Source organism: Cebus imitator, unplaced genomic scaffold, assembly GCF_001604975.1.
Source record: "Cebus imitator isolate Cc_AM_T3 unplaced genomic scaffold, Cebus_imitator-1.0 Scaffold261, whole genome shotgun sequence".
NCBI lineage: Eukaryota > Metazoa > Chordata > Mammalia > Primates > Cebidae > Cebus > Cebus imitator.
Window position 1 is genome coordinate 1,636,748 of NW_016107576.1, and position 13,096 is coordinate 1,649,843.

Consider the following 13,096-nt stretch of genomic DNA (forward strand, 5'->3'; position numbering starts at 1 on the left):
AGCGAAACTCCGTCTCAAAAAAAAAAAAAAAAAAAAGAATATTATGAAAGTGGTGTTATGGTCTTCTCATTGCCTTCTATCAGAAGGCACATGATTTCAGTTTGTCCTGGCACTGATGATTTTACCTTTGATTTCCTGTGTAAGGTTCTATCTACCAGGCTTCTCCACTGTAGTTACTTTTTTCCTCTTTTGTAAATTCGTATTTTTGTTGGGAGGTACTTAGAGACTATGTCAACATCACAGTCTTCTTGAAATTATTTATTTATTTGTTCATTTTGTTTGAGACAGAGTCTCCCTCTGTCACTCAGATGCAGTGCAGTATCACGATCTCAGCTCACTGCAACCTCTTACCTCCCAGGTTCAAATGATTCTCGTGCCTCAGCCTCTTGAGTAGCTGAGATTACAGGTGCCTGCCACGCCTGGCTAATTTTTGTATTTTCAGTGCAGACAAGGTTTCCCCATGTTGGCCAGGCTGGTCTCAAACTCCTGGGCTCAAGTGACCTGCCCACCTCGGCCTCCCAAGTGCTGGGATTACAGGCATGAGCCACTGCGCCCGACTTGTTCATTAATTTATATTAGCATTGACTCATGGTTTCTTATGCTATCAAATGAGTTATAATCCATTATTATTTATTTTGATGTAAAACTGTCTCAGATTTGGCCAGTGGGAGCCCCTTCAAGCAGGCTTCTGTGTCCTTTGGACATGTCCTCCCCAAGATTCTTTGATCACTTGCCTGCTTCCTGGAACAAGATGTTTCAGGCTCATCTTATACTTTGCCTTGGAATTAGTCATTTCCAAGGAACTTTAATTCCTTTTAATGGCGAATGGTATTTAGAAGCCAAGGTCTGGGTGCCAGGTGAGCTCATTGCTAATAAGGTGTTCATGTTTCCAGTTTCTCTCACTCATTGATTCCTACCTGAGGGCTTCTAATCTCAATGCTACTTCTGCCTGGAACTCTTCCTTCTAGGACTTCCCATTGCTGGCTCATTTTTTATGAGTTAGGTCTCTGCTCAAAGCCTCACCTACTCTGAGAAGACTTCATGATAGTATTATCAATTATCTTCCAAGTTCCTTTCTAACACATGCCTTATTTTGTCACCATGGTAACTAGAACTATCTTGGTTTTCTTTATGTTTGGACTCTCTCCCACAATGAAAACATGAGTTGTATGAGAACACAGGGTTAAGAGTCAAACAGCCCTGGATTTTAAGCCTAAAGAGCTTTGTGATTTTTAAATAATTGACTTTGAGTTTGTTTCTCATCTGTTAAAAAAAAAAAAAAAAGTGACAATAAAACCTTTCTTTCAGGGTTTTATAATTAAAAAGCAAGATTAGGCCGGGCGCGGTGGCTCACGCCTGTAATCCCAGCACTTTGGGAGGCTGAGGCGGGTGGATCACGAGGTCAAGAGATCGAGACCATCCTGGTCAAAATGGTGAAACCCGGTCTCTACTAAAATACAAAAAATTAGCTGGGCATGGTGGTGCGTGCCTGTAATCCCAGCTACTCAGGAGGCTGAGGCAGGAGAATTGCCTGAACCCAGGAGGCGGAGGTTGCAGTGAGCCGACATTGCGCCATTGCACTCCAGCCTGGGTAACAAGAGCGAAACTCTGACTCAAAAAAAAAAAAAAAAAAAACAAGATTATACATATGTTAACATTAAACTCATTATTTGGCATCTAATAAGGCTGTGGACTCCAAATTTTGTTGCACACTGAAAAATCACCTGGAAATCTGATGCCTGGCTTCCACAACCAAACACTGTGATTTATTGGGTATGGGATGCAGCCTGGAGATTGGGATCTTTAAGTGCTCCCCAGTTGGTTCTAAATGGACAGCAACATTTGGCAACCATTGCAATAAAGAACTATTTCTGGTAATTAAATAGTATGGCAAATTCAGTATGAAGAACATTTATAAGGATTTTAGCAGCAGCACTCACGTTTTTTGTATATTATCTGTGCTTAAATTCAGCTCTCCTTTCAGAAAGCCCTTATAAGATTACATTTAAAAAACTGTAGATTAGTTTGCTTCTTGGTTTGCTTTTTTTTCCAAACTCAACAGTGGACCTATTTACTTAGTAATACAATATGAGGCTACAGCGTGAAACTTCCATCTCCTTTTTACATTGCTCAAAAAGATGGTAGCTGTAAAACTTGACTTCTATCTCATACCATACATAAAAATTACTTTGAAATGCATTGTAGAGCTAAATGAGAAACTAAAACAACTTCCAGAAGAAAGCATAGTAGAATTATCATCAGGATGCTGAGATGGCAAAAATTTCTTAAACAAGAGACAAAAATCACTAGCCATGAGAAATAATTTGATATATTGGATTTAAAACAAAAAACTATGTATGAAAACAGAAAACTTATTATCCTAGCCTGACCCTATTTTGCCAGTGTTTGACATTGCACAATGAGTGATATGCTGACCAAAGCTTCAAAAGTGAACTCTCGCTCCCTTGAAAGTAGTGAAGTATTTTAATTGATCATTCAGTCAGTTACAAATAGAACTCCTTGTTCTATTCTTTCTTCCCTTTTCACTAGTGAACTTGGCAAATCTTTAAAAACAAACAAATAAATAAAGTAAACTCATCGTGAAAAGACCTGGAAGAATTTTGATGCATATTGATTAGAGAAAGAAGCCAGTCTGAAAAAAAGCTACATACGACGATTCCAACTATGTAACATTCTGGGAAAGATGAAACTACAGAGACCATAAATAAAAAGATCAGTGGTTGCCAGGGTTGGGAGGGAGATGAGAGAGAGAAACGTATGAATAAGTAGAGCACATGAGCTTTTTAACACAGTGAAATTATTCTGCATGATACTGTAATGGCAGATACATGACATTATACATTTGTCAAAACCCACAGTATTGTATAACACAAAGAGAGAACCCTAATGTGAACAATGGACTTTGGTTAACAATAGTATCAAGACAGACTCATCAGGCTGGGCGTGGTGGCACATACCTGTAATCCCAGGACTTTGGGAGGCCGAATGAGGTGGGTAGATCACCTGAGATCAGGAGTTCAAGATCATCCTGGCCAACATGGTGAAACCCTGTCTCCACCAAAAATACAAAAATTAGCCAGGTATTGTGGCACATGCCTGTAATCCCAGCTGCTTAGGAGGCTGAGGCAGGAGAATCACTTGAGGCAGGAGAATTGTTTGAACCTGGAGGTGGAGGTTGCAGTGAGCCAAGATTGCACCACTACACTCCAGCCTGGGTAACACAGCCAGATTCTATCCCCTGCACTCCAGCCTGGGTGACAGAGCCAGATTCTATCTCAAAAAAGAAAAAAAAAAAAAAAAGATTGACTCATCAATTATAAAAACTGTGCCACATCAGTGCAAGAAAATGTGGGAAACTGAGGAAGAAGGGGGTATTTGGAAACCCTCTATTTTCTGCTTTTTCATAAACCTACAACTGCTCCAAAAATATAGTATTAAAAATATATACATATATATAAAAGTGAGCTAAGGTGTTTTTGTATTGTGATAATATGGTATCCCTGATAACTTTTTCACTGTTGCATTAATGAACTTAATTAACAAACTGCATCCTGTCAGTCATCCTAACTTGCACACTTTTGGCAATGGCCAGTTTTCAGGGCCAAAAGGAAAAAAAAAAGACTTTGTAGAACTCAAAAACCCACAAAACTAGCTTTATACAAACCCTAATTTTATTGTCTATATAGTTAGAAAACAGTGTTAAAACTAATCTATATATAGGTGTTACTGTATATCTAAATTATAATCTTTGATTCAATTTTTAAAAAGAAGTCCACAAATGGAATTGTATTTTCAAGTCTGCTTCTGCTTTTTAAAGCACCTTCCTTAAATGTAACCTCACTATTTTCTTTCTAATACCACCATTTTTGCTATGCGTTGGAGCTAAAACATTTCTCTATAATGCTTAGCAAATGCTTATACTAGGCTCACGCATATAATCCCAGCACTTTGGGAGGCCGAGGCAGGTGGATCACGAGGTCAAGAGATCGAGACCATCCTGGTCAACATGGTGAAACCCCGTCTCTACTGAAAATACAAAAAATTAGCTGGGTATGGTGGTGCGCGCCTGTAGTCCCAGCTACTCGGGAGGCTGAGGCAGGAGAATTGCTTGAACCCAGGAGGCGGAGGTTGCGGTGAGCCGAGATCATGCCATTGCTCTCCAGCCTGGGTAACAAGGGTGAACCTCCGTCTCAAAAAAGAAAATGCTTATACTAAAAAAAATCCAATCTTTATAATGTTTAAAGCCGCCAGGTGTGGTGGCTCATGCCTGTAATCCTAGCACTCTGGGAGGCTCAGGAGGGTGGATCACCTGAGGTCAGGAGTTTGAGACCAGCTTGACCCATATGGAGAAACCCCTTCTCTACTAAAAATACAAAATTAGCTGGGCGTGGTGGCACATGCCTGCAATCCCAGCTACTCAGGAGGCTGAGGCAGAATTACTTGAACCTGGGAGGCAGTGCGGTGAGCCAAAATCATGCCATTGCACTCCAGCCTGGGCAATAAGAGCAAAACTCCATCTCAAAAAAAAAAAAATGTTTAAAGCCAATATGCCAGTCTTCCTCATGACTGACAAATTCATCAGTCCATCCAGAAATGCAACTCAATCTCATAACCCAAAGTAATGTTTTCTATAGATATTGGCACATATATAAAAAAAAGTTTTACATATTTCCTATTGAAAATTTTAAAACTATAAAATAGCACTACTTTAAAAAATTTATTGTTAATGGCAAATTTTCCATTTCTATGCTTTTGCAATTACTAATAGAAATATGTCAGGAAACAGGTAAAATTGTAATTTAAATAAAAACAATAAGCATAAGATTTACAAATGTGTAAAATTAGTTAAATTTTGTCATAGAACAAAAAGACAGATCTGGCTAATGGCCCACTTATTCAAATAGCATTAAAAACTAAATTGTCACACAAACGAAAAATAATTTGTTCTAGTTATTTCAACTGTACAGTGGACCTCATTAAAAGTACAGAGAAAACATTTTTTAAAAATCTCATTGGGCCAGGCAAGGTGACTTATCCCAGAACTTTGAGAGGCCGAGCTGGATCGCTTGAGTCCAGGAGTTCGAAACCAGCCTGGCCAACATAGCAAAACCCTGTATCTATTAAAAAATACAAAAAGTAGCTGGCATGGTGGCATGCACTTGTAGTCCCAGCTTTATTACTTGATAGGCTGAGGTGGAAGGATCACATGAGCATGAGAGGCAGAGGCTGCGGTAAGCCCAGATCATGCCATTGCACTCTAACCTGGGCAACAGAATAAGACCCTGTCTCAAAAATAGAGTGAAAAAAAACCCTCATCAAATTACATATAGTAACTAAGTTTTAGGCTAACATATTTTTCTTCAGGAATTAAAATGATTAAGCCAAGAATGTGAAAATCCTAACAAAGTAGTATAATTAGTAAGGTTAATTAGAAATGAATTTTGACAAACTGGGATCTTAGGTGGCTCACACTCTATCAAGTGTTCCTCCAGTATCAGTAAGAAGCCATTTAAGAGCCTATGACAATGGAGTGGGAAAGAGATTTTTTTTATCTTTTTTTCTATATTGGTAGTTTTCTAATCAGTGATTGGTTTTATTACTGAACAGGAACAGCTTAATGCTGAAAATTTTCTGCTTAATGGCTAGCAAAGACTGTTAGACCGAACATTTCTAGCACAAATGTACTCAGAAAAAAAAGTTATTCCCAGTGTAAGAGTCTATTCTCAAACAGAGATATAGTCCCTATTAAAATTAGTCTGAAAATATAAAATATTTAAAAAAATACTGAAAGACCTTAAAAAAAGGAAAAAAAGAAATTACTAAAAAGTACATGATCTAGTTAGCTATCCTAAAAGTATGCTTTTTTATTCTAAAAATTCTATTTACAAGGTATGCTTACATTGCATTTTAAAAGATATGTGTCAAATGTAAACAAATCATTACAGCAGTATTAAAAGAAGATTCATATTCTTTAAAACATTTTTTGTCATTATTAAAAACTAAAAGGAAATAAAGTGTCATTGTCGTGAAACAGTACGTGATCTTAAGGGAAGAAACATCTCACTAGAGTTTCCACAAGTTCCTTCTTCTTCTAACTGCAGGTCTGGTGGCAAAGGAGGAGCCCCTGGGTCCCCAGGTCTAGGAAGTGTAGTTGAAGAGAAGATGGTATTTTCAGTCCTGCCTACTTCTAGAACAGGCAAATTCAGAGAAGAATTAGTAGAAAAAAAGGGCGTCGTGCTGGATTCTCCTTCTGGATGGTACATGACAGTGGATGCCCTCAGTTTTTCAGAGAAATTACTCTCATCTGAATTTGATCTGGAGAGGTTATTCGTGGCTCCATCTGGAAAAGGTTCACAGCTGCTACATTTCAGTCCTACAATACAATTATTCAGATGTAAATGAAAAAGTAACTAAAAAAAAAAAAAAAAATGGAGTCGGTGTCCATCTTGTAACTTGTTAAAGATTACAAGCTACTTACCACACAATCAAAATTTAAATAGCAACTTATAAATTCTGTCATAACCTATTTCAAATCTAATTAGCTTTTCTCAACAACCATGAAGTATACTATTATTCATATATTCTAAATAATAGTCTCATGGAAGTTACGCAACATGCTATAATTCTCATTTAAGTTACAGTATATGTATAAACTTAACCACTGAAGGATCTGGAAAAAGTAAAGAAGCTCCTAAATTTTTTTTCTAAAATAAGAAATAGCTTTTATTAACTAATAAATATTCTTTAGTATTCTGGTACAAAAAAATATTAGCCAATGAAACCAAAATGTAAACAGGGCAGATGCTAAAATTTCATCTGTTGATCAATGGCAATGACTAATTATTGAATAATAGAATACCAGAACTAAAAGGAATTTTAGAGGTCATCTAGGATAGTCTGTTATTGTTAAAAATGAGGGGAAAAAAAGGCACAGGACAGTTAAGTCATGCCCAACATTCCAGAACTACTTTGTGGGAAAATGAGAACTACAATTAAATAGGTAATGCCTGTTTCTCAACCTCATAGTTCACTCAAATGACAGTGGTCGTTCACATCAGCTATGGTATGAATGTATCCACCAAAAGCTCACATGTTGGAAACTTGGTTGCCATTGCAGCAGTGTCAGGAGCTGAGGCCTTTGGGAGGCAACAGGGTCATAAGGACTCTCCCCTGGACTAAGGCCATTACCACAGGAATGGGTTAGTTATTTTGAGAGTTTGACTCCCTTTTCTTCCCTTTCACACTCTTGCCCTCCTGCGCCCTTCCATCTTCTGCCCTTGCACTATGGATGACCATTGCCAGATGCTGGCGCCATGGTCTTGGACTTAACCAGCCTCCAGAACTGTAAGAAATGAATAAATTTCTTTTCCTTATAAGTTACCCAGTCTCAGGTACTGCTACAGCAGAAAACAACTTAGATCCATCAAGGAATTTTATCATATCCAAAGGGTATAGCTAACTATTATCCAGATGATTGAAAGAATAAATTCAAATACAATTTACCCCTCTGTTAGGCTTAGCAAATATTCAACCTACAGGCATAGAAACCCTGAGTTGACAATTTTTAGGTAAAACCTGCATAGTCTATAAAGTACATTTATACATAATATTTTCCACTAGTTTTTCAATCTCACAATACAGTTAGCATGTCTGTCCCATGCTATAGAAACTACTTTCTTAGCTATGACTCAAAGGGAAAACTTGTAATGTGTCCCAGCAAGGACTTAAAGAAGATGAGTTCCTTAAGGGCAGAGCCCTAAATTATTCATTTCTGTATCCCTAATGCCTAGAACAGCTGCAGAACATCACATGCACATTTATGTGCTCTGGAGAGAGACAGACAGAAACAGAGGTGGTAGGGGGTTGGGGATTTAAATTGTGCAGGCAATTCTACACAACATTCCGGTCAGTGAGTGTACATTCTGGAGTGAGGGTAAAATGGGACAGGTGAATTTGCTATTTCTTTCATCTGTTTCCATGCTTTGACTTCTTGCCAGACTAGTATTTAAAGTCATGAATCTTTTATGCAACCTGATTCTTATAAACATATGCCAATTACTTCATCTTGTGATCAACTGGTGGGAGAGAAACTAGCAGAGCTGGACTTTTAAAATACTTTGCCGAAATACTCTTCTTTATGTGTTATGTACGGTATTTTCAGAGGTTACTCTTGAATAGATTAATTTTACATTCTGTTGACTTTAGAAACAAACCCTTCCGTATACAGGGATTTCATAATAGTTTTCTATAAATGGTATTAAATAAATATAAATACAGGATGTTGAGTGATATTCCACTTTTCAAAGTAATAATGTCATATAAGGTAAAATAAATACAAATTGAATATAATTTTGAAGTTTAAACTTTTTGAAAGCAAAATGATCATTTCTGGTTTGTTTTGCTTTCTCTGAGATAGGGTCTTGCTCTGTTGCCCAGACTGGAACACAGTAGCACAGTCATGGCTCACTGCAGCCTCAATGTCCCAGGGCTCCTCCCATCTCAGCCTCCTGAGTTGCTGGAAACACAGGTATGCACCACCATGCCTGGCTAATTTTTAAATTTTTTTTGTAGAGACAAAGTCTCGCTATGTTGCCCACGCTGGTCTCAAACTCCTGACCTCAAGCAATCCTCTTGCTTCAGCCTCCTAAAGTGCAGATACCTGGCCTACTTTGCATTTTTAAAAAGCATCATTATATTTAAATTAACTCTTAGATACCTAGGTTATCTTACCTTTCAGATGTTCTAGTTTTAGATTTCTAAGTTTCAGCACTTCATCTGTAATCTTCTGTATCAGGAAATTCTGTGTTTTTTCTCGCCGAATAGATTCAACAAGGGTGTCTAGACCTTTTGGGTTTTCCTGTAGGTAGTCTAACAATTTTCCAGCCCGTTTTCTACTTGATGTTCGACAAGAAATTTCTTCAGTGTCTTCTCTACTGAGTATTTTTTTTGCACGTAGATGATCAAAATGTCTCTCAGCTATGATTTTCTCACACAGGTATACACGTAAATTCTCTAAGGCCTAAAAGATATAAAATATGGTTCAATGTTGTTTTGTAACATCTAAGAAAATCACATAGGTGAGCACTAGCTGGGAATCTTAACAGGTGTGAGACAATGTTCTAAAGTGAGGAGGCTCAGGCCTTGTAAAATGCATGCTAATTAAGGTGAAAATCAAAGTAGACACAAGTAGGTCCTAGACATTCCTCACTGCTCTTATCTCACCTTCAAACCTAAAACCCAAGAGCAGGCTGTTGTGAGGAGGGACCAGCTGAATCTACAGGGCCTGGGTCCTTAGAAACAGGGAGGTCTGTGGAGGGCCATCTTTGGAGGTAAAGATGAGGGCAAAGACTACTGTACATTTTAGCTATCAGTTAGCAACAAATCCAGAATTAGGACCAATAACTTAGTGAGAGGCTTCGCAGTCTGTAACTTTCTCATGTTTGTCATTAATTACTGTATTTCCTGAGAGTAAAACTGTTAAAAACAAAAACAAATCCCTAAAATGAAAGGGCCCATAACGTATCTGTCTTTGAGGTTAGCTGGAAAGACTACACTCTAACTCAGTGACTCAGTCTTGGTGGAAGGGAGATGGAAAGATGTGTGGGGAGAGAAACAAAATGAAAGAAATAAAGAAAAAGGACACCAAAAAAGCAAACCTAGACTTGAGAAGTACCTGACAGCTTAATTAGCAGAAAATCCATGTTGATCTCAATAAATGGCATTAATAATTTGATACTGATGATTATACTTTAATTCCTCTATTTACTAGATATATGATCTTGGGCAAGTAATTAACTCCTCTGTACTTGTTTCCTCAGCGGACTGTTATATGAGGAATGAATAAATTAACATATGTAAAGTGCTTAGAAAAGTGCTTGGTACAGAGTAAGTGATCAATATATGCTAGTGATGATGACAAAGGTAATGGAAGGTCTTAGAAATATCCTAGAATATGATGGCAGGAAAGTAGGCTAGGTGATGTGTTCCTGTGTGAATAAACACTTTTTTTTTTTTTTTACCCTACTTTCAAGTTAACAATTCACTTTTAAACACCCTCTTCCTCATTTCTCACGTTCAGTCCATCACCAGGTCCTATCATATCTATTTCAAAAATGCATCTGGAATTCTCCTGCTTCATCCATCTCCACTGCCTTCACCCTGATCCAAATCACCATCATCTTTCATCCATATAGATTCCAGGAGCCTGCTCAATGGTTTCCCTGCTCTTATTTTTGCTCTCCTCAGTCCATGAAACAGGCAGAGGGATCTTTAAAAAATACAATTCTTCAACAAGTCCTTACTATACTTTGGGGGAAAGAAACCCAAACACTTTACTAAAAGGCTCTTCAAGAAAATGGCTCTAGCCCACCTTCCTAATTTCATTTCAGATTACCCTCTCTGCCTTCCTCCGATTTCCCCAAGTCACCAAGGTCTTGCCTGTTTTAGGTCCTTGGCAAATTCTATTCTGCCTAGAATCCTCTTCCCTCAGTTCTGTCAAATTCTTCAGGAATCGGTTTAAATGTGACCTCTCCTGACCATCCTATCTGAAGTCGATTTCCCTTATTACTGTCTTGGCACTGTTTGATTCCCTCATAGTAATTGCCATAATGAAAACAAATAAATCTATTTTGTTTTCATTTGTTTGCATTTATATAAAGAAAACAAATAAATGTAAAAGTAAATATACTTTTACATTTATTTGTTTTCAACTCTAACATCTCTGTCTGAAGCAGGCAGCAATGAGGTATGTTTTAAGTAACACTGTCTATCTGCATTTAACCCAGAGCACCAAGTAGATAACGTTTCAGATGAATGCAAAACTCACTGCACTTATTTTGTGATTTAAAATGATCCCCCTCAAGAAACTGAGCTCTTTTCAAGTTAGGATTGTCTTAGTTTTAAATTTTTTAAATTGTAGAACCAACCACAGTATCAGCCTCACAGTAGCATGTAATCCATATTTATTAAATTGAACTAAATCCAGCCAACACGATGAGGCAAATAACCAGACAGGAGGAGACACTGAAGAAGTGAGCAGTCCCAAGACGAAGGGTGGTAGCACACTATTCATCAAGACAGACAATACAGCAGCAACAGCAAGCAACTAAGGGGGAAGGATGACAAAAAGTTCAATTTTTGTCAAGGTGAGCAACCTGTAGAATATAAAAGTAGATTCCAAAAGTATTTGGAAATAAGGGCTGAGAGTAGAGAGAGAGGTCCAAATATGTGGATGATAATTTTAAAACTTTCTAAGATCAGAAAACATTTTGAAAATATCATGAAAAAAATCTCTAAGAAGAAAGCATGCACATAGTTTTTTTCATAGACTTTTTGAAATCCATCCATGATTTCAAGGTTATGCAATTCTGATATAAGCATAAAATGAAATCCTGAAGATGATTAACATCAATGAACTGACAGAGAAAAACAAAGACCTGGAAGCCACTCTTCACATCTGTACTTGTATACAGGTCTTATTTCCTTCCACTTGTAATTTCTCAGTTCCTGTTTTATTAGCTGTAAAATGCGAATGGCAATTATCTTCTTTAGAGGTTGTTGTGAAGGTTAAGTGGGAACATTGTGAACTGTGTGACACAGGATGTGGAACATAGGAGGCCTAGCTCCTGGAAGTTCAAGGTTTTACTGGTACTTACTATGAATAAGCCAACATTTATTCTACAGTAGTTTATTTATGTTCCATTCTTATCTCAACTAGAATGTAAAGCAGGAAACTGATCTTCATTTTTTGTATTCTTCCAGACCCAAGGCCAGTGCTTTCCATATAGTAAGTGCTCCACAAATCTCTGTTGAATGAGGAAACTAAGCACAAGTCCCAGTGATATCCAGTTTCCTTCTGCTGGTGAGTCACACCAATCGTGAATACAGTGTAATAAACCTTACAGGGAAGAGGAAGGGATTTGAAGTGGATGAACATTTAAAAACTTGCCATCCTGTCGAGTTCACCAAATTGACTTTGTAAAAGTACCGCAATGCTCAGTAAGAACACGTTTCATGTTGTTTGTTTTAAATTTGAATTAATATAAAGTATTATAGGTCTTATCTGGCAAAACAAGTAACTAAACACAAAAGAATGTCATATCTCAACAAAGCCATTTGATACAAATAAATATGAAGGTTTATGTAGTTCTGTACCATCTGAGAAGAGCATAATTTAGCTACTGAATATTTTCGACGTTTACCTGTACAATAATTCCCAGCTACGTGTATTCACTCCCCCAACCCCAATTTAAATGTGTGGGCGTCTGCTAACTAGGGGAATTCCGGGTTGTGCTTTCAGATGTTAAGCTTCCTCCAGCCCCCTATGCAAAAGAGCTTCACGTTTTTGGTCCACTGCCTGGGATCCTTTATCTGGTACATACTTCGCTCTAGGCTGATACAGCAGCCTAGGCGGCCGGGCTCAAGGATGAATCTGAGCCGCCAATCCCTAACGAAGCATCTCCAAGAACGCAGTGGGGGAAAAGCATGAAGGGATGGGTGAGGAGCGGGCAAGAAGCAAAGCTCCGCTGGGCAAGGTTTCCAAAGCCCAAGCTCTGCGTTTATCGACGTAAAACCTAGGTTAACAGGTCACTGAAGGATCACTGCTACCAAGGTTCCTCGGATGCAGGGCTCGCCGCATTCCTCCCGTGCTAGGATCTTCCGCTTCTCCGACCTGGAGGATCCTCCTTGTCCTCGGACTCCAGGTTTCCGCTTCCCTCGCCCGCTGGACTGCAGCCCGCCCCCTCCCGCCCTGGGCACAATGTCGCTACTCACGTCCTTCTTCACTTCAGTGAGGTCCTCCTCGGTGAGGGACGGCGCGGTGGGCTCCATGGTGGAGGCGGGTGATGGCGCTTCTTCCGGGTCTGGGAGCTCGCGCTGCGCCGCCCCGCCCTGACTGAGGGCTTCGGCCTCCAGGTAATGGGAGAGAAGGCGAGGAGGCGGAGCGGGTCGGGAGAAAGACTGCCGCCTCTTCGGGAACAGAGCTGGGGGTCAAACCGTAGCGCTTCCGGCCCCGCCTCTGGGGTCGACGGCGTCGCAAATCTACGCGTAGCGACGCCGAGCTCCGTGGAGCGCTCCT

The 13,096-nt window shown here is 39.0% G+C and overlaps 1 protein-coding gene across 1 annotated transcript; it reads right to left on the reverse strand.

Annotated features, from left to right (window-relative positions):
• Positions 1–5,582: 5,582 nt before the first annotated feature.
• Positions 5,583–13,090, reverse strand: BCL10 (BCL10 immune signaling adaptor). The gene is made up of 3 exons (XM_017499846.2): positions 12,793–13,090; positions 8,752–9,040; positions 5,583–6,394 (listed from the first exon to the last, which is right to left on the reverse strand). The coding sequence occupies exons 1-3, from the start codon at positions 12,847–12,849 to the stop codon at positions 6,039–6,041; spliced, it is 702 nt and encodes a 233-aa protein (XP_017355335.1). The 5' UTR covers positions 12,850–13,090; the 3' UTR covers positions 5,583–6,038.
• Between the last annotated feature and the right edge of the window lie 6 nt (positions 13,091–13,096).